This window comes from Monosiga brevicollis, genomic scaffold, assembly GCF_000002865.3.
Source record: "Monosiga brevicollis MX1 MONBRscaffold_7 genomic scaffold, whole genome shotgun sequence".
Classification (NCBI taxonomy): Eukaryota; class Choanoflagellata; order Craspedida; family Salpingoecidae; genus Monosiga; species Monosiga brevicollis.
In genome coordinates, this window is record NW_001865044.1 from 168,730 (window position 1) to 191,527 (window position 22,798).

General features: G+C 52.6%; 3 protein-coding genes across 3 annotated transcripts in view; all 3 read right to left on the bottom strand.

Annotated features, from left to right (window-relative positions):
* Positions 1-946: 946 nt before the first annotated feature.
* MONBRDRAFT_24487 (uncharacterized protein) lies at positions 947-4,558 on the bottom strand (the record flags this gene model as incomplete). The annotated part of the gene is made up of 1 exon (XM_001744941.1): positions 947-4,558. The coding sequence occupies one exon, from the start codon at positions 4,556-4,558 to the stop codon at positions 947-949; it is 3,612 nt and encodes a 1,203-aa protein (XP_001744993.1).
* Positions 4,559-5,629: 1,071 nt separating this feature from the next.
* On the bottom strand, positions 5,630-12,521 carry MONBRDRAFT_1858 (uncharacterized protein; the record flags this gene model as incomplete). Its single annotated transcript, XM_001744942.1, has 3 exons — positions 5,630-5,818; positions 5,950-6,042; positions 12,393-12,521. Coding segments are annotated over 3 exons (411 nt in total), but the record flags the coding sequence as incomplete, so codon positions are not given.
* MONBRDRAFT_44298 (uncharacterized protein) overlaps positions 11,503-22,798 on the bottom strand; it is a gene marked incomplete at both ends in the record, with an annotated part of 16,195 nt that continues 4,899 nt past the window's right edge. The window contains 29 exons of the mRNA XM_001744943.1: positions 11,503-11,577; positions 11,659-11,862; positions 12,119-12,211; positions 12,393-12,536; positions 12,786-12,839; positions 12,942-13,211; positions 13,487-14,170; positions 14,318-14,387; positions 14,838-15,017; positions 15,197-15,398; positions 15,520-15,631; positions 15,706-15,795; positions 15,887-16,165; positions 16,278-16,361; positions 16,499-17,344; positions 17,462-17,988; positions 18,181-18,264; positions 18,431-18,651; positions 18,794-18,861; positions 19,465-19,608; positions 20,098-20,306; positions 20,392-20,542; positions 20,667-20,997; positions 21,063-21,142; positions 21,224-21,427; positions 21,684-21,776; positions 21,958-22,101; positions 22,319-22,372; positions 22,472-22,741. Coding sequence (XP_001744995.1) covers positions 11,503-11,577; positions 11,659-11,862; positions 12,119-12,211; positions 12,393-12,536; positions 12,786-12,839; positions 12,942-13,211; positions 13,487-14,170; positions 14,318-14,387; positions 14,838-15,017; positions 15,197-15,398; positions 15,520-15,631; positions 15,706-15,795; positions 15,887-16,165; positions 16,278-16,361; positions 16,499-17,344; positions 17,462-17,988; positions 18,181-18,264; positions 18,431-18,651; positions 18,794-18,861; positions 19,465-19,608; positions 20,098-20,306; positions 20,392-20,542; positions 20,667-20,997; positions 21,063-21,142; positions 21,224-21,427; positions 21,684-21,776; positions 21,958-22,101; positions 22,319-22,372; positions 22,472-22,741 — 5,967 coding nt within the window. The remainder of the gene's footprint in view (positions 11,578-11,658; positions 11,863-12,118; positions 12,212-12,392; positions 12,537-12,785; positions 12,840-12,941; positions 13,212-13,486; positions 14,171-14,317; positions 14,388-14,837; positions 15,018-15,196; positions 15,399-15,519; positions 15,632-15,705; positions 15,796-15,886; positions 16,166-16,277; positions 16,362-16,498; positions 17,345-17,461; positions 17,989-18,180; positions 18,265-18,430; positions 18,652-18,793; positions 18,862-19,464; positions 19,609-20,097; positions 20,307-20,391; positions 20,543-20,666; positions 20,998-21,062; positions 21,143-21,223; positions 21,428-21,683; positions 21,777-21,957; positions 22,102-22,318; positions 22,373-22,471; positions 22,742-22,798) is intronic.

A 22,798-nucleotide genomic window follows, 5' to 3' on the forward strand; every position in this document is an offset into this window, starting at 1 on the left:
ATCTACGCGCTTCCTTGCAACCCAAAACCGGCCTCCAGACGTGCTGGAGCCTGACACCTGCTTGGTTACTTGGCTGCTAGGTTTCTCTTTTTCTTTTCTGTTCTATTTCTGTTAAGTCCGTCGTGTGTCCTGACCGTTACGGTTGCAATTTACATTTTTTCGCGCGGTGCTGGAGCCTGACAGACAGCGACTGTGAAGCAGGAGTTCCAAGTTTAATTGTTTTTAAGGGGTGCTTTCAGCTGCTTCACGAACGAACAGTTGATTCCAATCAACTCGGGGTGAGGGCGAGTGGAAGAAAAAGGGTCTTGAGAAAATCAACTTTGTTTGCCTCCCTCCACTGATCACTTTCTGTTCTGGCGAGCGATGCTCATGTTTGCAATTGTGCGATGACCTGAAAAACACCTGTGGTCAGGCTCTACAGCGAGAGAGGTCAGGTTGCATTCCAAGTAGGCGCATGCGTGTTGGGAAAGCAGTTTAGAGGATTTGAGAGCTGTCCGTCAAGACGGCGTTATGGTGTCGATTGAACCACCTGCGGTCAGCAAGCATTCACGTCCAGCTCACCGTGAAAAAAGCTCGATCCAGAGAACAAGGAAAGTGCGACCTGCATCCAACCGCAGGTGCCCCAACAAGAGGAGAGACAACGGTAATCACACAAAGTCTGCCCAGAGATTTCAAAGTACACGAAGCGCGCAGGGGCTTGTTCATGTGTCCCATCAAGGCAAGTCTCTACAGGTATGTCTAGGTGTGTTTGTCAGTGAGTCAAGTCGCACAATTGCCCATCGGTGACATTGTGTTTAGGGTTTCTGGCGAGGAGAAAGCTGGATGTATGCGAAAGCAGTGGGAGAGTCTAAATCCGTGGGCGTACGGATTCGACGCTGGCACTTGTGTTTGTGTTCCTGATGCTTGGATGTTTGTCGCTTTCCTTGTATCTGCGGTCACAGGTGAGTCAAAGGTTAAAGAGGCAGAAGTAATCAGCCAAACGCTCCGCTGCCTCCGCAGCAGAACCACACAGCTCGCTGTTGGCCATATATCGGAACTCGTCAGTTGGATCACCATCTTGAAGGACAAAGAGCCGATCCAGTGCTGGCGCCACGTGGCCAACATGCTCTCCATACAACACAACCATTTCGACGCCGTCCCTTGCCATGGCCTCGCACGCTTTTAGAAAATCATTTTGGGCTTTGTACAACACTTTTTGGACCTTGGCGGCTCGGTCGCTTGCTAAAATTTTTTCAAGCACGTTGACAGGGCCACACAGGCCCACAATATTGTTGCGAGGAGCAAGCGTCAAGTGTGCCAGCAGCGCCAAGTGGTCAGAGCCTGTTGCTTGCGCGTGCAGGTGGTGCGACTTAACTCGGCACCACAACGCACGAGAGCACAAAATGTAGGCCTTGCTGTGTTGCGACGTGGACTGGAGCGACTCAGTGTTCAGGTCCACGTATCCCTTCGTTTGGGTCAGGTACTCGTAGACAATGTGAGAAGGAATGTCCAGTCTGTCCGAGGGGCTCGGGGCTTCAGACGTCCGCTCGGGCGATGCATTGAAGCTAACGCAGAGAATGTGCGGCAGGCATGTCAGCTGCAGCTCATGGCAGTCCGCTGTTAGGGGCCTCTTAAAGTAACCTCGTAAGCATTTCCTCAGTGATTCGACTAGCTGTAGTCGATCACAATCGGTTTGACTTGTCAGGTGAGTCGAAACTACTGCTAAATCACAGGATTCAAACCCCTTGACAACGCGAAGCACGGTGTTTTGGCAGCCAGTGTTGTCATGAAACACCTCGGTCTGCTCACTGGCATGACGGGCGAGTATGGCGTTTCCAATTGTAGCGTTTGGGTAGGCCTTAAAGAAGGGGAATGTATCTCCCACTTGCGCAGCCAACGCGTCCAATGCAGTGTGGTCTGAGGACGAGCTCGGCCGCAAGGGCTCACGCCCAGCGGGCAGAGGGTGCTTGACTTCTTGCAGGCAAATCACGTCTGGTGCAAACAAGGAAACGCATTTGTTGACCTCATGATTTAATAGTCGCGATCGGGACGGATCAAAAAATTCGTGAACGTTTAGTGTCATAACACGCAGGTCGCTGCGGCACGTGTTGCTTGTTGTCACTTGAAGTGATGGGAGCGCCCGTTTGGCAGCGGATATGGCCTCATCCCGGAGGTTTTGAGGGTACTGCGGGATGGTTCCCTCCAGTTCGCGTCCGATGATCTCTATCTGTTTGAGCAGTTGCGAGTGTTCCAGGCGAAGGTTGATGGCGTAGATAGAGTCGGAGAAGGGGTTTGAGTCGTCGCGCCGGCCACCGATCAAGTACACGGTGTGACCAACCAAAGTGGCGGTCCAGCCTGTCAAAGGGGGAAGTCGTGATGACTGATCCAGATCGGCATGTGGCTTCCACTCGCTCCACACCAACTCATCACCATTCGATGCAGCGTTGTGCTGACTTTCACAGAGTTGCAACTGGATAATGTGAGAATGACGACGGAGAGCCTGACACCTCGACCCGAAAGTACGCGTGACATGCTGGCGAGCTCCATGCTTGCCTTTGGAGCGTGGAACATCGCCTCCAAACACAATGAGTCGACGGTCAGCTTCATCCATGACTGCCGCAAAGCCAACAAGCGAAGCTCGACCAGTCTCGCCGAGGTTAACGTGGTTGGTGATATGCATTGTGACTGTTGGGTCTTGTCCCAATGGAACGCGCTGAATGCGGGACAGTGGCTGATGAAACCCACCTACCACTAGCAGCGCATCCCCTTGTACGAGCACCCAGTGTCGGTGCACCGCCTTCAGTAGAGAGCCTTGCTTTGTCCAGCGCACTTTTGGACCTTGTCCGTCTAGTTCAGCGCGCCACACGTCGTGAAGGCTGCTTTTCGCGCAGCCCCCAATCACATAGAGACATCCTTTATGCAAGGTAGCAGTGTGCCGGCACCGGGGGTCAGGCCACTTCTCACGGTTTGCAGGCCGCTGAGATATCCATTTGTCATCGTGAATGTTGTAGAATAGCAAGTCGTTGAAAGAAACTGGGCAGCTAGAGCCACCAAAGCCACCAAAGACGACAATGAAATCGTTCCAGTGCGTGGCCGTGAACGAGTAGCGCCCTTTCACTGGCATGCCACGCATAGGCTTCCAATCACTCACGCCGTCGCTGCTCAGTTCAGCCCTATAGACGGAGCGCAATGCTCCTTTTTTGCTGTTGCCACCGAGCAAGTACAGGTACTTGTGCTTGGGGAGGGCCACATACACAACTGCGTGGCCATCACAGGCAACTGGAGCTGACCGCCGCAGTTTTTGAAAGGGCAGGCGCATCACAAGCTCACTATTTCGCATTTTAAGAGCCTCAACAATGCAGCCTGTGTCTTCTGGAAGGACAGAGTTCACAAATTGACCGATTTCATCCATCAAGGTATGCTTCGTGTCGGGACCACCATACATCTGCATGAATGAGTCAAAGCCCGTCACGCTGGCGTACAGCCAGGCGTGTTCGTTTTTCAAGCTTTTTAAGAGGAGGAGTGGGTTTTCTTTCAAAGGGCGATTGTGCTTGCCGTCCTTGGCCAGATCTTCGGCCAACGTGCCATCAAGTGCCCTATCTACCGCAAGGCGGACCCAATGCCCGCTACTTGGGCGCCAGCCGTAGACTGCCTCATGTTCACTCGCAAGCCGATCAAACGTGTCAGCATCGCCGGCACAATACCAGTTGCCGAGGAGCACATCCACCGGCAGCAGGGCCAGGGCGGCACTGCGCAGCCGTTCAGAAGGCGATGGGTCGGGTTGGAACTCTAAATTTTCCATCAATAGCAGCGACCAGCTCACTGGTGCTGATGGAGCAGGCAGCCCGTTGACTGGCTCCCATTCAAAGCTCAGTCGGTACAGCACGCAGCGTGGAGCGTGCTCACTGCATAGCATACGATATGCACCAAAGCAGGCGAATTCATGATAGCTCTGCTGAACCAACTCTTCACCAAACAGCACTTGCTTTTCCAAGTCAACGTTTGGCCGTGGCGTCCGAGCAAGCCATGTCGTCCCATTGACAATCAGTTTGAAAAATCGTTTGTTTGCCGTGCTGACGCGCTCGGCGCCGAGCGAGGTGCGATCATTCAGGGCTGCCATGAGACTGTCCTCAGATGGAAAGTCTGCTCGGTCTTTGTCCACAAACTGGGGCACGAAGACACTCTCACAATTTGTGCAATTAGTTCGTAGGAGTTCGACCTTTTTGAAAGGGATCTCGCAGCTCACGAGCACCTCGTCGGAGCGCCTCGATCGCTGAATGGCCTGCTTGTTTGACAGGTGCTGATCTTGGAAGTACCCCTTGTCCAACCGACACACGCGATCACTGGGCAGGCCAGCCTCTTGCACCACTGCGATATCGGACAGGCAGCCACCGAAAGCAAGAGCCACGTTCAAGTCGGCCGTAAATGACAACACGTGTGTAGAGCCGTTGAGCACATGGTCTTGAATTGTGTCATTTTCGAGAGGGCCTTCAAGAGGATCTGCGGCGCAGAGATACCCCCTTTTGTCGGCCTCTTGCCACTCCTTGGGGCGGAGAACCCGAAATAGAGTTTGGGGCATGCCCACGTCTCGATTAGGGATTGGATACCCTTCGATTTCTTTTTTCCAAGCTGTCCGAACAGCATCAAACTGTAGCGGGAATGAAGCGAATCACTGTATTTCTTGACATGTCGAGCAAAAAAAATCAAAAATAAACAAGAGACAGAGATTGTGAGTCGACGACGATTCACAAGACAGAAAGGGCGTCTACGCCGCACAAGAAAACGCACCTTGTCCTTATCACGCAGCTTTTGGCGAAGGCCACCGTTAACACACGTCTCTCTTGTGTCTCAAAGTCAAAAGTTGGTATACCCCAAAAAACGACGACGCGGAGACAAAATTTGAACTGCTGGTGATCGTCCAAAGTAAGCATCACGAAATGGTTGTGAGAGCGCAGACATGAAGAACTGTCAAAGCAAATCTACGAGCGAGCTGCGAGCGCATACCGCAGACTCTCGAGAACGCCTGCGAAGCCAGCCACAAATTGAAAGAGGCTATAAAAAAAAAAAATGATGTTCACGGGCGGGCAGTGTCTGCTCTCAACGAACTGGAGGAGGTCCAGAATTGGCAATGTTTTGGTTTCAAGTTATGCAAGACACGGTGGCTCAGATCAAGATCACCTCAAAATCACAATGTCCTCACTCATAATGTTAAAATAAAAGTAGAACACCTTCGCACTTTCGCATCGCGATCAAGCTAGTACCCTTGACCCAGTCACAAGCAAGTCCCTGACTGGGTCAAGGGTATTGTGCAAAACGAAGAGTGTCCACGCTGCTCGTCACATCGGGGATTGAATCGATTGATTAATTACAATCTAGGTGCCGATGTCTAGGCCGGCGAAGCTCAAGCATCTTGCGCAAAGAATAATACAATGTAATTTTTTGCGAAACCACCAGTTCTATAGCATGGTTTCATCCGTGCCTACGTCCAAGTACAGGCCGACATGTCCCGAAATCCTGGGGGCGGGTATGTCGAGGCGCTCCAAAGCCGCCCAATGCTATTCAGCAGGTGCCAGAGTAATGTCAGCGCAAAATAATAAATCAACAAGGCCGGCTTCCCCATGCCGAATATACGTACCTGAGGCAGCGTGCGACGACGCAACACGATAAAGTTGGGTCGTAGTTCGCCATTGACGGTCAGGCACGACTGAATCAAGGCATCAATCAAGGGAGGACAGCTTTTTGGGCTGGCCAAGACCGGTTCGTTCTCAGGCACCCGACCAGCATAGGCTGCCAACAGGCGTTCCACGACTTGCTGATCGTCCAAATCATTAAAAGGCATCTAGCGCGAAAGGTGAAAGGTGCTTCAGCAACAGCGCTGTCACAGCCAGATGGTCGATGGTGTTGTCCAGCACAAGCCTTCAGCCAAGTGACCAGGATGGGCACTCTAGTTGGCATAACCAGCACACACACCTCGCCAGCGCTCCACATTTCGCAGAGTAAGCAGCCATAGCTCCACACATCTGATTCGGAGGTGAACTTTCGATCCACAATGGTACTGGGCGCCTGTGCCGAGACACAACAAATAAGCACAAGCACGCAGTGCCCAGAGACCACACCAGGCGACCGTGATCAAGCAACATGCAGTCAGACACCTACCATCCAGCGCACAGGCATCGGGCGCGATGTTTTAATGCGATAGTAGCACTCCTCTGATTCCGTGCCAATCGCCATTGTGCGGGACAACCCGTAGTCAGCCACTTTAGCATTCAGCGCACGGCCAATCAGCACGTTTCTCGCCGCCTATGGTTGTGTTCGCCGCAAAGTTGAGGGTTGCCAACACCGCAACTTGTACCAACTCTCCTTCGACGACTTACCAAATCGCGGTGGACAATGCCCAAGCGCGCGAGCTCAGCCATACCACTGGCCACCTGCAAGAATGCAGACGCCCGCAAAACCACCTGAGTGATCATACAAGCTCACATGCCATATCTGCATCTCGCAATGGTCAACACTCAATGGTGCGAGGCCAGTGAAACCACGATGCCACCTCACTTCAGACCGTCAATAACTAACCTGGTGTGCAATGTAAATGAGGTCTGTTTGGCTCACTGACCGGCCTCGATCTTCGAGCCAGCCCTCAAGGGAGCCGCCTGGCATAAACTCGAGAATCATCGCGAGGTGACCGTCAGTCGTCTGACTCGTGTGCAGCAAACCCACTAGATTGGGGTGATGCAGCTTCAACATCATTGTCACTTCGGACATGAAATCCTCGCGCAAACTGGCGTCACGAAGTGTTTTGACGGCCACTTGTAGCGTGCTCCCATACTGATTGGCCATGCTCATTAGCTGTATGAGAGAGAGAGAGAGAGAGAGAGAGAGAGAGAGAGAGAGAGAGAGAGAGAGAGAGAAAAGAAAAAAAAAAAAAAAAAGAACAAGGGAAAAAGAACGAGCAACAAAAACAAGATTAGGAAAAAAAAAGCGATGGGCTCACGAGGTAGCGCCACGAGCCGGGAATCAGGCACGTACATTGACCTCTCCAAATTCGCCCTCGCCGAGCTTGCGCACAAATGTCAGCTGCGCAAATGGGATGTCTAATTGACGCTCTCGGTAAGTCGATAAAATCGCGAGAATCACGTCGCTGCAACGTTTGACGCGCCCCCGTTTCATAACCTCTGCAAGTTGAGGCAAACCCGACTCGCTCAGCGCCGGAAGTTGGGCGCAGAAATCTATTATAAATTGTCCTGCTGCTCGCACCACCGCCACTTCGTCGGTGCTCTCAGCACTGGAAGGCTGCAAGGGGCAGTTGCGTAGCCTCACGCGCTCTTCCTCATCCAAATAACAGTTGTCAACTGTAAAGTCAGTAAAGTACAAGTGCCGAGAAGCCAAATACTCCAGTCCCACCATCACCTCCTCAAGCCATCGCTGTCCGGTTTCCACAGGCACTGATGCATTGAGGTGAGCCGTTAAGGGGGTAACATAGCTATCAACTAAAACCAGTTCTTCTCCATTTGATGATTCCGCCACGGCACGAAGCATAGGTAGGGCAATGCAGTCCAGCTTGCTGCGCAAAGCCAGCTATATGGTTCAAGTCATCGTGAGCAAAGCCACGGGGGTACAACAGCGGTACCAACTGTAAGCCGTTTGCGCCCAAACGCACCACGCGTTGAATGTCTTCAGAACAGCCTCGCGCAATACATTCCACCTAGGGCCGGGGAACGATCGAATAAGATGCAGTTCGAGTGCATATTCGTCTGGTTGCGAGATATCCTACCAGCTGTCCATTCAAGTTGAAAATGTTCTCATGACCAGGCTCCGACACGAGCCTAACATCAGACCAAAACACGAGGCGTCTCAGTCACTTGTCATGCTATTGAGCGGGGACTCTCGTGGCAGTAACACACCGATCGACGGCTATGCGGACAAGTTGAGTCGGCACCATCGTGGCATCCACCGCCATATAAGCATTCTCCTCTTGCAAAGCAGCCACGAGCGCACTATGGAAAGCGTAACATATCAGAATTAACGCACATGCGTGCGGTGACCGATACAGTTGTGAGATAAGCAATCCAGTCAAGCATCTCAATGTCAATTTCGTGTCGTACCCGAAACGTGGTCGTGACCGGGGTTGCGTTCTGAGGCAAGCTTCAATCAAGCGCTGTGCAAGCGGATCCTCCACGACGGGGAGCGCTGGCAGCGCATTTGTGACGCTGGCGGACACGAATTGACGTTCAGGCATTTCTTTGTATGGCATCTGACCGTTGTTATATACCTGCCAGAAAAACCTTTAGCGTCGAAAGTACCAAGTCAGACACAGTGCAAGCGAGTCGATGCGCTCACATGACAAAGCACACCCAATTCTTTTTTGGAACGAGAAAAAAAATAAAGGCGTGCCAAAGCCACTGACCGTCCAAATGCAAAGACATCCGACTTGAAGCTAAAATTGCCATCCTGCCAAACTTCTGGACTCCAGAATCGGCGATCAGGTGCCAGCTGCGAGGCAGCTGCGTTCTTGGTCATGTACTCTTCCGTAAAATACACGTCTCGAGACAGGCCTATTCACATGTCCACTGATTGAATTTCCACGCTTCTGGTAGTACGCCATTGCCATCGTGTAAACTCTTTCTTGGCTGGGAATGTCACGCACCAAATCCAGCTAATCGGACGTCAGTGATGTCACTGCACGCATAGATGCTGTGTGCCCCCAAATTGCGATGCACAATCCCCATGCTCTCCAAAAAAGAGCAAGCCGAAGCCACCTAGAAGTTCAGTTCCGGCTCGGCCTCGAGATCAGCGGTGCAAGGAGTGGAATGTCCAAGCACCCCTGGCTTACGCACCTTGAGGCATATTTCTCTGCCTTGAGCTTGAGTCACTTTGTATTGCGCCAGCGCAACATCCAGTGGCCCCTGTTGAATTTCCTCATATAGCTGGAAATGTGATGCCAATCAAACGACAGTGAGTACATAGGTCTCACCTAGTTGCCCGTCCACACACGCAGGCCAGCATACCAAAATTTGAACGCGGTCGTCCGATGCAAGGTGGTGCACCTTGAGCACATTAGCATGTTGCTGCAAGCAGAGTAAAAGACGTGCTTCTACAAGCGCACGCTCGACGTTTGGCTGCTCTTCGGTTGTTGGAAAAGCCGGCAGGTATACGCCTGAATAGCATTTGCGCGTCGAGCTCAAGGTCATGAATCCTTGATCAAATGGCAAGGTTGCAAAAATACTTGCTTGTCGCTTCAAGGTCACTTCTCGGGCGCTCACAGTCATAGCGGCAAGTTGTGACGTCTAAGTGAAGAGTCAAGCACATGCACGAGAAACAGTCGAGTCGGATCAACATTGTGCAGAAATAACACAGCCCTCCCTCCAGAAAAAAAAAAATTTAACAAAATTAACAAAACGCAAAACAAAACCCCCGGCCCACCAAGCCAGTGTACAGCCGCATGATCGATGGAGGACGTGACTCACGAGCTCTGTGCTTTTTTGAGCCACACGGGCATACTGTCGGGCAAAAACAGCGGCTGAAGCCTCTAGGGCCCACACCGGGCGGTCGAGCTTGACGCGACGAGAACACATAAAAATTATGATGCCCAGCACCAGCAAGCCCAAGCCTGCGCCCATGGCACTGGCGATCACAACCATGCCAGAACTACTTCTTGAAACTAGGGAAGCTTCAGTCGTCGCGATGGTTGTAAGCTCTGCCGTCGTGGCGATGGTCGTTCTTGCATCACAATTGATACTGTTGGAGGAGTTGATGGGGGCCGGAAACGCAAAGCTAGTGGTGTCATCTTCAGCTGTCAGCTGCAGCTCGTCTCGATAGAGGGTCGTGTTGATTTGTAGATCTCCATCGGAGGACTCGAGGCTAGGGGCCCAATAGATCCGAGTTGAATCATTCGTAATTGCCATGGTGTCCAACGTCGCGGTGGTGTACCGTACTCGGAAGAACTCATAACAATCATAAGCCACAAAAGTTGGATCAGGTGGGCCTAGCTGGGCATGCCCTCGTTGGTAGCGCAAGCGAAGTTCACCATCACTACAACCGCCAAGAAAATCAATGTTAGACGTTTCCCAGAGCTGGCAGCATTCAAACTCATCCCATCCATTATCACAATCTTGAACGCCGTCGCAGTACTGGAAATTGGTAATGGTATTGCTGTTATCCGAGCAAGTCAGGTTCAGAGTCTCCTCATACACCACGCATGATGTGGCCATATTGTCATTCCAGGATGGATTTGTGGTCAAGATGGGTAGTGGTGTGGGTGCCGTCACCGGCAGCAGAGCAGTGCAGTCGGTCAAAGCCTCAAGCCCACACGCCTCCGGAAGCCAAATTGCGCTGCAGTTTGGGGACATGGCAGAAATCAGCAAATCCGAGCGAATTTCCTGTATGGGATTAAAGCGAACATCCAAAGTATCCAGCTGATTCTCAAACGGTAGATGGATGGCATACAATCGCGAAAGCAAGTTGTGGCTGAGATTGAGATATTTCAGGCTGTAAAGAGATTGAGCAGCCAGCTCATGTACGTATTCAAGTTTGTTGTTGCTCAGGTCCAAACGTTCGAGTTGCTGAAACATGACCACGTTGTCACGGTGACACTTATGCAGGTTATGATTGCGAATCACGAGCTGCTTCAGATCACTGGGTGCGCCACCGCGTGGCATTATTTTAAACCGATTGGCGGTGTTAGCGCCATCACATATCAGGCTGGGACGCCCGTCCTCCGCATCAAACGTAACCTCACAGCCGGCATTGGCGTACACCTCGTTGAGTTGTCCAAACACACGGTTGAGCAAAAAATAGCCTTTGGGGTGACAATCATAGTGGGTCCACCAGAACTTGCTCAGGCAATCGCTGCCTTCATTGGGATTTAAGATGCAAGTAGAGTTGATACTTGCGAGCTTGATGCCGTTCTGATCCTGCAGGTCTGAACAATCAAAGCATTCTGGCGTGGTGTAAACATTTTTTGCAACGAGAAGATGCACCGGGCACCCAGGAGCATCTGCAGCCAACGCCACAGTTAGAGCAGCAAGAATCCAAAAGGTCACACGGTACATGGCTCGGACAACCAACCAGCGCGCCTCCGAAATAATATCGTGCACGCCCCTCAGCCGTTCGCGCCTCGTTCTCCCCACCACAAATCTCAACGTGACCTCGTGAGAACACCCACACGATCACATCAATCCTTCAGATCAACAATAACCTCAGCAGGCACAGACACGCGCGATGCCGTCTCAAGTCATACATAGGTCTGATGCTGCCATCGACTGCCAAAACATTGCGCTCACGTGCAAAAATCACAACAAAATGATGAACAACAAACAAAGAAAAAAAAATGATGAAGGAAGAAAAACGTTGTCAAAAAAGAAAAGTTAGGGAGGCTGAGTTTAATTTAAGATGCTCGGAAGTAAACAACGCGATGGCTGCGCCCAGACAGTCCAAGTCCTATCGACAGTAAAAAGCTCGGGCTCATGTCTTGTCGGAAGTATGACCAAGTACAATGTCACTTGAATTCGGTGTATGGACGGAACATCAGATGCGGGATTCACTGAGAGAGCCAGATCGCTGAAAAACTGTCCCGGAGCCATGAATCAAAGGCACCCAGGCCTATCAAAGTCACAGCCAAGTGCAGTGGTGAAGGCAAACCGGGGTAAATTGAATAAACGAAAAGCACCAGGCACAACTTACCTCGGGACGGGTGCGCTGAACCAGCAAGGCAAAGCCTAGCCGGAGCTCCGGGTTGATACACAAACACGATTGGATCAGGTCGGAAATGCCCGCGGGACACCGTGATGGTGATGCCAACACCACGGCGCCATCCTTCAGATGCCCCTGCAACGCCGCCACCAGCCGCTCCAACACCTCGGCATCCTTCAGTCGTGCATACGGCAACTATTCGCCACAAAGGTAGCAAAACAAAAAAAAGCACAGCAAGCAAACAAGCAAGCAAACGAGCAAGCAAACAAATAAACATCCTGTCATGTCACATCCGCACAGGTCCCGGGCCCAATGCACACCCCGCTCGCATACACAACAACGCCTCTCCCTCCTCTTTCTCCAACAACACCAACCCAGCTCCCACACAGCATCTGCTCTACCCAACATCCTCCCCGCCTCATCCACCATCCTCCGCCGGCGTCAAACTCACCTCGCCGCCGCTCCACATCTCAACACACAGACATCCATAGCTCCACACATCACTCCGTACATCGCACTTTCGCGACAAGATGCTCTCGGGGGCCTAACAAAATCATTCCCCAGGGAGGAGGATGAGGAAGAAGAAAGAAGACAGAAGAAAGAAGAAAGAAGAAAGAAGAAAGAAAAGAGGGCCGTAACCAACCAACCATCGCTACCGCCACATCCCTCACAACCCTTCACCATAGATCCACGCGCGCACGAGGGCATGGCCCACTGCCACTTACCATCCAGCGCAAGGGCATGGGCTGTCGCGTCTTGATCCGGTAGTAGGCATCCGAGTCGTCCCGACCCAGCTGCATCACCCGGGAGAGGCCAAAGTCTGCCACTTTGACATTCAGGCACCGCCCAATCAACACGTTCCGTGCCGCCTACGCTCAACCAGACGTAGCAAGGAGCGAGGCACCGCCGCCACAGTGGCATTGAGGCCCAGCCCAGGACAGCGAGAGGGAGAGAAAGAGAGAAAGAGAGAAAGAGAGAAAGAGAGAAAGAGAGAAAGAGAGAAAGAGGGAAAGAGAGAAAGCGAGACAGGGAGAGAGGTGAAGAGAAGTCGAAGAACAACGACGCGCACAATCCATCCACCACCACACGATAGATACACAAGATGCCAGGGCACATACCAGATCGCGATGCACAATGCCCAGTCGTGCCAGCTCATTCATTCCCATGGCCACCTACGCCACCACCAACACCAACACCAACATTATCAGCATCAGCATCAGCACCCTCCATCGGCATCCGAACCACAGCGGCACCATCCGTCACGGTGCCCTGACCTGGTGCGCAATCAACAACAGGTCCTCGTGGCTGACTCGGGTGCCTCGTGCCTGCAACCACCCCTCCAGACTCCCCTGCGGCATGTACTCCAGTACCATCCCCGGGTGGCCCTCCGCCGTCACGGTCGTGTGCACCAAACCCATCAGATTTGGGTGGTGCATCTTGCTCAGCATGGTCACCTCGGCCACATACTCCTTGTGATGTTGCGCCTCCAGCAGCAGCTTGACTGCCACCTGCCGTGTGCTCCCGCCTTCTCGCAGCGTCATCAGCTGCCCACATCAATAACCAACCAACCCCAAAGTAGCAGAAACAAGGCGACAAAACCAACAGCACACAATATCCAATCAGTAACCAGCCACGATATACATGCCAACTACCCCCAGTATCTGCAACTTCATCTTCATCTTCATCGTCATCTTCATCTTCATCTTCATCTTCATCTTCATCTTCATCTTCATCTTCATCTTCATCTTCATCTTCATGCCCACACACTCAACCCCCCCACTCCTTGGCCCGGCCCCACCCCCTCGGACAAGTCACATACCGAAACCTGGCCAAACTCGCCCTGGCCGAGCGCACGCACAAACGTCAGCTGCTCGTACGGTAGCTCCAGACGCCGTTGTCGATCCAGTGACAATAGCGCCAACAGCCCATCGCCGCACTTCTTCACCCGTCCTCGCCGCATCACCTCGCCCAGTTGGCGCAGCTCCGACTGGTCACGTAGAGCTGCCACCAGCTCGCACAGGTCCACCAAGAACCGACCCGCCGCCTTGACCGTCACCACCTCGTCCAGTGCACCACCACCGCCGCCGCCGCCACCGCCGCCACCGGTGCTCACGCTATCGCTACGTCTCGACGCGTTGTCTTCGGCAGATGCGCCCAAACCTGTCAGCCCCCACTGTCGACCATAGTCAAGCTTCAGCACCCCATGGCGCGTCACTCGAAAGTCCCCCACCCTCAAGTCCTCGAGCAGCACACGACGCGAGGCCAGATACTCCACAGCCTCCAGCGCATTGCGGCACAGGCCCAACGCCGTGTCCAAGTCCATGTTGGCGTGAAGCTGAAGGTAATCTGTGAGGGATGTGCTGGCAAACGGAGCCAGAATGCTGGCCTGGTTGCCAACACGGGTGTGAGCCACGGGCATCTGAAGATGCTCGTGGAAGATGTGCCGCGTTCGGGCCATGACGGCATCGAGCCGATCCAGGGAGCAGCGCTCCACCTCTTGAAGCTATAGAGTAGGTGATGGCACCGAGAAAGGGGTGGTGGGGTGAGGGGAGGCGAGAGCCGGAGAGGTAGCGCTCAAGGCCCGACTCTGAAATCAACAACGACAACAACTTAGTAGTCTCGCTGCCAACACCAATGCCGATCATCCTACCTTGATGGGGTCCTGGTCATCCAGCTTGGTGTAGACGCGAAGGGCCTCGAGTCCAGCCACCGGAACGAGCCTATCAGACAGAGGAAAGCGCCACACCACGCCACACCAATCCACACCCGGGCCATCTGTGTCAGCACGTGCGTATGACACACAATGCACGAACGAAGAACACCGGGACGAGGCAAGAGAAGACCCAAGGAGAGTTTGGCCAGAACACTTGCCGAGCGCCTTCAACATGTTGCATGATCCGAGTGTCGAAATCGGCACCGGCAAACTCGGCCACGCCCGACTCGTCGCCCTCGACGGCACTGGCCCAGGCGGCCGCCAGCGTCCTGAACACGCCCGCAAGAGAAGGTGAATGTGCATGAGGCTCGAATCATGTCAAGATAACAAACAAGGGGAGGAAGGAAAAAGGAAGGAGGGAGGGAGGGAGAGAGAGAGAGAGAGAGGAAAAGGACAAAGAAACGGGGGAAGATCAAAAGGGCAAAATCAACGCCACAGGAAACCAAAGGCTACGCACGCAAAGTTGGGGCGACTCTCGGGCTTGATACGAAGGCACTGTAGGATGAGGCGACGCGCGTGCTCGCTGGGAATGGCACGAACAGAGGGTGGCGTGCCCTGTTGGACGTGGAGGGCAATGGACTGGAGCGACATGCCGGGGTAGGGCAGTTGACCTTTGTTATAGACTTGCCAGCAGAGCCTGTTGGGTGTGGAGCCGGGTGGAGCCAGGTGGAGCCGGGTGGTAGTGGAGGGTGCACAAGACAAGGCAGAAGGGGCAGGTTAGTAAGCGGGGGAGGCGATGGGCCAAACGGGATTAACGAGTGAGGGCCTTCGGGGAGCTGAGATGACGATGCACGTCACTGGGGATGGAAGACTTACTGGCCATAGGCGTAGACGTCAGACTTTGTACTAAAGATCTGGTCACTCCACACCTCCGCAGACCAGAATCGCTTGGCTAGTTGCTTTGAAAACTCATCGTGAGTGTCTGAGCTGCCCATGGCTGTTGCTGATGCCATCGTGGCTTCATTGACAATCGTACGAGCCACATACTCTTGTGACAAGTATACATCCCTCGCAGTCGCTGTGAGGCGAGCCAAAGCAATCGTGAGAGAAAAAAAAAAAAAATAGATAAAAAAAGAGTAGAAGTCACGCCAATCATCGGTCGAGGTAGTCATGTCATCGAAGGAAAGCGTTTGACGCACTGATATTGGCAAGGCGGACTTCGGTAATATCTCCCACACAAAAAACCGAATGGGCACCCAAGTTCCGATGAACAATGCCGAGACTGTCCAGAAACGAACAGGCTTCAGCGACCTGCCAAACCACGCTGTCGCTTAGTACAGATAATCATTGATCACACTAAGCAAAGAGCAGGTGCAGTTACGTACCCGTTGGCAGATAAGGGCAGATTCTTTCGGGTTTGGAGCATCCAACCGCAAAACATCGGCAAGTTGGGTGTAATTGCTCATATCGTAGATCTATTGACAAATATTTTCATGAGCTCTGAGGTGTTTGCATCGCATACCACGTTGACGAATCACAATATTGACGAAACGCAAGCAAACATACCAAAATGAAACCGTCTTTCATGGTTGAATAGCCAGCAAAGTTGAGAATGTGGCGGTGTTGATGAAGACAGTTGAGCAAATGCGCCTCCACCACCAAATCAAGCGCCGCTTCCCAAGCACCCGGCTGCAGGATCTGCTGATTTCCTATCCAGATGGCGTGTCGCGATTGCCGGTCGTGCTGTAGGGTGCACGTCGCGTGGCTGAAGTGACCATGGTTGAGTTGATCAGATATTTTCCACTGCATGACTTCCACCGCTCCAAGCAGCTCCATACGAGCAAACTACATGTCAGTGCCATATGCATCGGTCAGCCCAAAGCCAAGAAGCCCGATTTCAGCGCATTGGTGGTCGCGCGAAAAATGTAGCAAGAGGCCTCGCACAAAGTGGTCAAACCTGATTTGCATCATCACGCGCCGCTTTGTTGTAGAGGCTGCAGAAGATGTCTCGGCCCTTGACAAGCAGGCTACTAATGGGTTTCTATGGTCGGCCAAGCAGGACAGCATTTTCGGTTATCTTGGGCTTGTCACTTGCGCAGTCACGCAGTGTTGTCTTCGTAGGTTTACGCGCAGAATAGTATGCCATTATAGAAAAAATAATATCAAGAGTTGACGCACCATCTCTATTGCAGAGCCATCTATACGGCGTCTCCTGTTGCGAAAAGCAAATACAGCCACGATGGCCCCAATCACGATCATCGTACCGACTACCGCGCCCACGATAGGCAAGATATCATCGCGGTGGGACCGGGAGGGGATACCCTCTGGCAAAGGTGCCGTGGTTAGAGTGTTGCCGACTCGCGTAGTCTGCTGTGTTTGATTGGCGTAGATGATGATGTCATCGCCGAGATCAAATTCGCCAAGCATGACGTGTACATAGCGCTCTAAATCCACTGTCAAATGAGCCAGAACGTCAACGGCTTCTTCGATTTGAATGTTCCACACGAGGCGGACGTAGTCTTTGGATACATTGACCATGGGATCAAATCCAGATACTTGCAGCTGGCGATAGTGGGAGTTGACACACGTGCCGGCAACGGCATCCAAGTTGGCAGCTCGCATTATAGCGCGGCCACGCAGGAAGAAGAATTTGAGGTAGTTGTTCACGCAAGCTCCAATCAAAGCTGCTTCGGTGTAAATGGCGGGTGGTTCACACATGAACTCGTCACTCCCATCCGCACAATGTCGATAGCCATCGCAGAACTGATGAGTCTCAAAGGTGACGCTGCGGTCGTTCAAGCACGGTGCAGGTGCCCGATTCGCGTTCAAAATTCGGCAGCTAGAATTTGTTGCACCCTGCACCTCGATCGGCCCATAGCAACGGTTCTGCAGGGTCCATTGACAGGTTTCTGACTGAGGCAATTTTAGTATGTATGCTGGGCGCTGACGGCAGTCGCGTGGGAAGCAGGCGTCAAAAATGCTGATGTCCATCTTGGTGACGGGGTTGTTGGTGAGGTCAAGCATCTGGAGGAGGCCATAGGATGGAAGCATCGTACCGTCCAAGGCGGCAAAATCATTGTTCGACATGTTGAGGTGTGTCAATCGGACCAGCGGCTCAAACACAAAATTTCCAAGGCGTACAAGCGTGTTGTGGGCAAGGTTTAGGTACCGCAGCTTGGCGTAGCCGTGAACATTGTGATGAGCCACGTAGGAAATATTGTGATGCGTAGCCTCGATCCCGACAAGGTTGGACGGTGCTCCACCATCAGCCAAGCGATCAAGCATGTTCTCTTGTCCCGGTACGCCGCGGCAAATGAGCTCAGGCTCGTCGTCAAAGCTTCCTCGAATTGTGCAGCCCGCTTGCTCGAAACGGGATGTCATATTGCCTGCTTCATCCAATACAAAAGTACTGTCTTCGATGCAACGAAAGTGGGTCCAGAACATGTAGCGATAGCTTTTGTCAAAGCTGCAAACAGTGCCGACAGGCACGGAATCTTCCCAATATCGGCCACAGTCGGTTTTCAAGGGCCCAAATTCTACAGGAATGAGGTGATCGCGAAAACCCAAGAGCCGAATAGGGCAGTCGGACGCGGCATGGTGCCAGAGGCCGAAAAGAACGGCAGCCAGAAGCGGCGTCACCACAGCCTTGCCTTTCCCCATTCTTGATTCTATATCATGCCATTTCGAATCGTCAGAGGTGGGTTAAAGCGGCGAACAAGGCTTGCTGGTTTCCATGTTAAAAAAAAAGGCGGGGGCTATCCGCCCCGACCCAGCGAGACACAAAATGATCGAGGCAAAGGGGGAGAAGCACGAAAAGCAAAGACCATGAAGAATAAGCTTGGAGGTGTTTCAGGATGTACCTGGTAGCTGGGAGGAAGGCCCAAGGCCGCCGGTCACGTGGGGCAAGCGCTTGGAAAACCGAAATTGATTCACGCCCACTTGAGCTTATACCGCAGCACATAAGGGCACAACCGGACAAGGAGCCTGGGCTTGTTGTTCTCTGACGCCCAGAGTATATTTTTCTCACACATCAGACAGCCATTCTTGCTTGCCATCCAAAAGCACAACACGACACGCAGGGCCATGAGCCAGAGGGACTCTGCAACGTACGGAAGGTGCTCGGTCGGGTTTCGCCCATCAGAGAGAGAGAGAGAGAGAGAGAAGTGAGAGAGAGTTTGAGAGAGTTTGAGAGCGTTTGAGAGAGTTTGAGAGAGTTGAGAGAGTTTGAGAGAGAGAGAGCTGAAGCGAGCAGAGAGAGAGAGAGAGCTGAAGCGAGCAGAGAGAGAGAGAGAAAATGCTGATGCACATGTGATGAAATGGCCCACTCATCTCTAAATTCGAACCAACACAAACTCCAGACTTTTCTACGATAACTTGTTAAAGTGTTTGTTTGATATGGACATCATCTTCAACATTTGATACAAAAACGCATCAGGAGTGGGCCAAAGTGTCGATCGTGAGAAAATGTCATACTTTTCGCTATGGAAGCGTCGCTTGTTGCGGAGACACTTGGCCCCCAAAGCGTTCATGTCTAGGAGGCGCTATGATGCTGTCGAGAAGGCCGCAATTCGCCGGGCAGCGGTGAAGAAATTCTGGGCCGTGTTTGCGGAGGTGTTGTTGCGTTTGGCGTGATTCGATTCACCCCGATCAGCATGATAGGGTTTGTCATTTCGCTTGGGTGATCGCAGCACATTAGACATCTCGACTATCGCGGGTCAATTTCGAGACCATACGACCGAGGGTTAGAGCCGCTTTTCGCGCAGATCCCGATTGTCCGCCACGCATCGCTGCCTTTGTCGATGGAACCGGATATCCGATCTTCAGGCCCGGTGGTCGCAACCGTAACCAGCGGTTGAGCTACGACGGCAATGCAGCTTTGTTGTGTTGGTTTCAGCTTTGGGCTGAATCTCATGGATCAATGCGACTCGTTTGGTTTTACCTTTGATACGAAGGAGATGCGTCTGAGCCGCGTGCTTGAACTGGTCCGAGAACATAGGCCAGCCCGTCATGTGTTTTTTGAAGACTGCGGCTATGCGCACACCCAACTCACGGGCTTGTAATTGCAAACCCATCGTCGTATACTGACAGCCACGAGCGCTCAAATCTTGTCTTGAGTGCTGTCTTTATCAAGTACCCTTGCTCACCTGGTTTGGGTTTCGCAGGACTATGAGCGTTAAGCTAAGGCTGTCCATGTCAGTGTCGAGCACATCATTGGAGCAGATGGATACGGTTCGAACCCGATCCTGCTTGCCTGACATCGTAGCCTTGAGTTCAATGCTCATGCTTTCCTGCGTGACGATTGTATCAAGAATGTGTTTGGGTATCAAGTTCTTCTCCCGACGCTTGAGAAGCAGATCATGCGGCATCGCACTGTCAGATCTGAACAATCGGTTTGTTTTCATTCACTTGATGCACAACCTGGTGATGGTATACCGATGGAAAACTGGAGTGGTAAATATAAACAGCAAATCAATTTCAGGTTATCAACGATGCAAGAATACCTCACAGGCTCATGGCTGAAGAGCATGTGTGGCCACCGGCCTTCCAGCCCTGACGCATAAATTCACCTACTTTGTCTCGATCAGACACCGTCATTCATGTGACATGCTTCATTTCAATTAATTATTGTCTATTCAGGCTGCCTCCACTTTGGTGATCATTTGTCCAATGTTACCTTTGATGCGTATATAAATTTTTTGCGTTGGGGAGGAAGGGGTGGGTGGCGATGTAGCTCTCGATGCAGATGCCACAATCGATGACGCAAGTGCTTTGCAAACCGCCAAAACCTCTTTCATCATTTCGGCGTACGCTACGCTCTGCTGTTTCATCATCTCGGCTTGCGCTACGCTCTGCTGTTTGATCACCTCCATCGCCTCACGCAAACGTGCTCGATCATTTTTGGAGCGTCGTCGTTCTCTTCTCCAACGGCGCTTGTTCCGAGCCTCCCAGTCCAGCCATCGTTGCGCTTTTTCACGCGAGTCAATATCTACAACCAAGTCGAAACCACATTAGACGCCTATGAAAAAGGACTTGTCACAATGTGACAAACGCGTGGGAAGCCTGCATCGCACCACTGCTATCGCGTTTGGCACGCGAGCGAGACTTGGCCCGCCGCCTAGTCTTCTTTGACTGGCCATCGTTGAGTCCTGGGACCGTGGCGTTCGGAGCGGAAGGGGTGTCCGCACACACCTCGTCCGGAGAAGGGAACAAGACGAAGAAATCCTATGCACCAAGGGCATATGAGGAACCGCAGGGGGAAGCGATCTTTCGTTATCTTGTACAAATCTCACATAGCGGGGTCGGTTGAGCACTCGCACAGACACGGTATCAAAGACACCCGACTCACGTCCGAGACAGATTCGGTGGCCTCCAATCCCGAGAGAGCCATCGTAACGGTCAAATGCACAAAACATAATATGTTTGCAATCAGAAATGACATGACTTCATCTCTCATAAAATCAATGAAATTATCATTTCCGTAATTTCCGTAGGAGTCAAGAGAGAGAGAGAGAGAGTGTGTGTGAACTGCTTTGTAACGGAAAAGGCAGTGGTACACAGAGGAGTGAATGTCGTTGGCAGTGCCACGGCTGGCAACGCCACAGTCCATGGAAAAGCGCAGTAGAAGGGTTTTCAATTCGGAGGTAAGGAATAAAGCGAAAAAAGCGAAGATATAATGACTTTGTCAACAAGTAAATCAAAGTTCGAAAAGTATTCAGAGGTCGTAGTGGATCATAGACTGGACTCTAGCAGAACCGCATCGTCTTGAACCAGCGCAAAGATGGCATTGGCTTGAAAGGCACCGGATATCAGACGATGCCAGCCCTGGTTGCAAGTTGTTCCATGAAGATGTGAGCGTCAGAAGGATGAATGACCAGCCATCAAGAAGCACCATACAAAACTCACCTCGGGACGGGTGCGCTGAACAAGCAAGGTAAAGCCCAGCCGGAGCTCCGGGTTGATACACAAACACGATTGGATCAGGTCGGAAATGCCCGCCGGACACCGTGATGGTGATGCCAACACCACGGCGCCATCCTTCAGGTGTCCTTGCGATGCCGCCACCAGCCGCTCCAGCACCTCGGCATCCTTCAGTCGTGCATACGGCAGCTATTCGCCACAAAGGTAGCAAAACAAAAAAAAGCACAGCAAGCAAACAAGCAAGCAAACGAGCAAGCAAACAAATAAACATCCTGTCATGTCACATCCGCACAGGTCCCGGGCCCAATGCACACCCCGCTCGCATACACAACAACGCCTCTCCCTCCTCTTTCTCCAACAACACCAACCCAGCTGCCACACAGCATCTGCTCTACCCAACATCCTCCCCGCCTCATCCACCATCCTCCGCCGGCGTCAAACTCACCTCGCCGCCGCTCCACATCTCAACACACAGACATCCATAGCTCCACACATCACTCCGTACATCGCACTTTCGCGACAAGATGCTCTCGGGGGCCTAACAAAATCATTCCCCAGGGAGGAGGATGAGGAAGAAGAAAGAAGACAGAAGAAAGAAGAAAGAAGAAAGAAGAAAGAAAAGAGGGCCGTAACCAACCAACCATCGCTACCGCCACATCCCTCACAACCCTTCACCATAGATCCACGCGCGCACGAGGGCATGGCCCACTGCCACTTACCATCCAGCGCAAGGGCATGGGCTGTCGCGTCTTGATCCGGTAGTAGGCATCCGAGTCGTCCCGACCCAGCTGCATCACCCGGGAGAGGCCAAAGTCTGCCACTTTGACATTCAGGCACCGCCCAATCAACACGTTCCGTGCCGCCTACGCTCAACCAGACGTAGCAAGGAGCGAGGCACCGCCGCCACAGTGGCATTGAGGCCCAGCCCAGGACAACGAGAGGGAGAGAAAGAGGGAAAGAGGGAAAGAGGGAAAGAGAGAAAGCGAGACAGGGAGAGAGGTGAAGAGAAGTCGAAGAACAACGACGCGCACAATCCATCCACCACCACACGATAGATACACAAGATGCCAGGGCACATACCAGATCGCGATGCACAATGCCCAGTCGTGCCAGCTCATTCATTCCCATGGCCACCTACAGCACCACCAACACCAACACCAACATCAGCATCAGCATCAGCACCCTCCATCGGCTTCCGAACCACAGCAGCACCATCCGTCACAGTGCCCTGACCTGGTGCGCAATCAACAGCAGGTCCTCGTGGCTGACTCGGGTGCCTCGTGCCTGCAACCATCCCTCCAGACTCCCCTGCGGCATGTACTCCAGTACCATCCCCGGGTGGCCCTCCGCCGTCACGGTCGTGTGCACCAAACCCATCAGATTTGGGTGGTGCATCTTGCTCAGCATGGTCACCTCGGCCACATACTCCTTGTGATGTTGCGCCTCCAGCAGCAGCTTGACTGCCACCTGCCGTGTGCTCCCGCCTTCTCGCAGCGTCATCAGCTGCCCACATCAATAAGCAACCAACCCCAAAGTAGCAGAAACAAGGCGACAAAACCA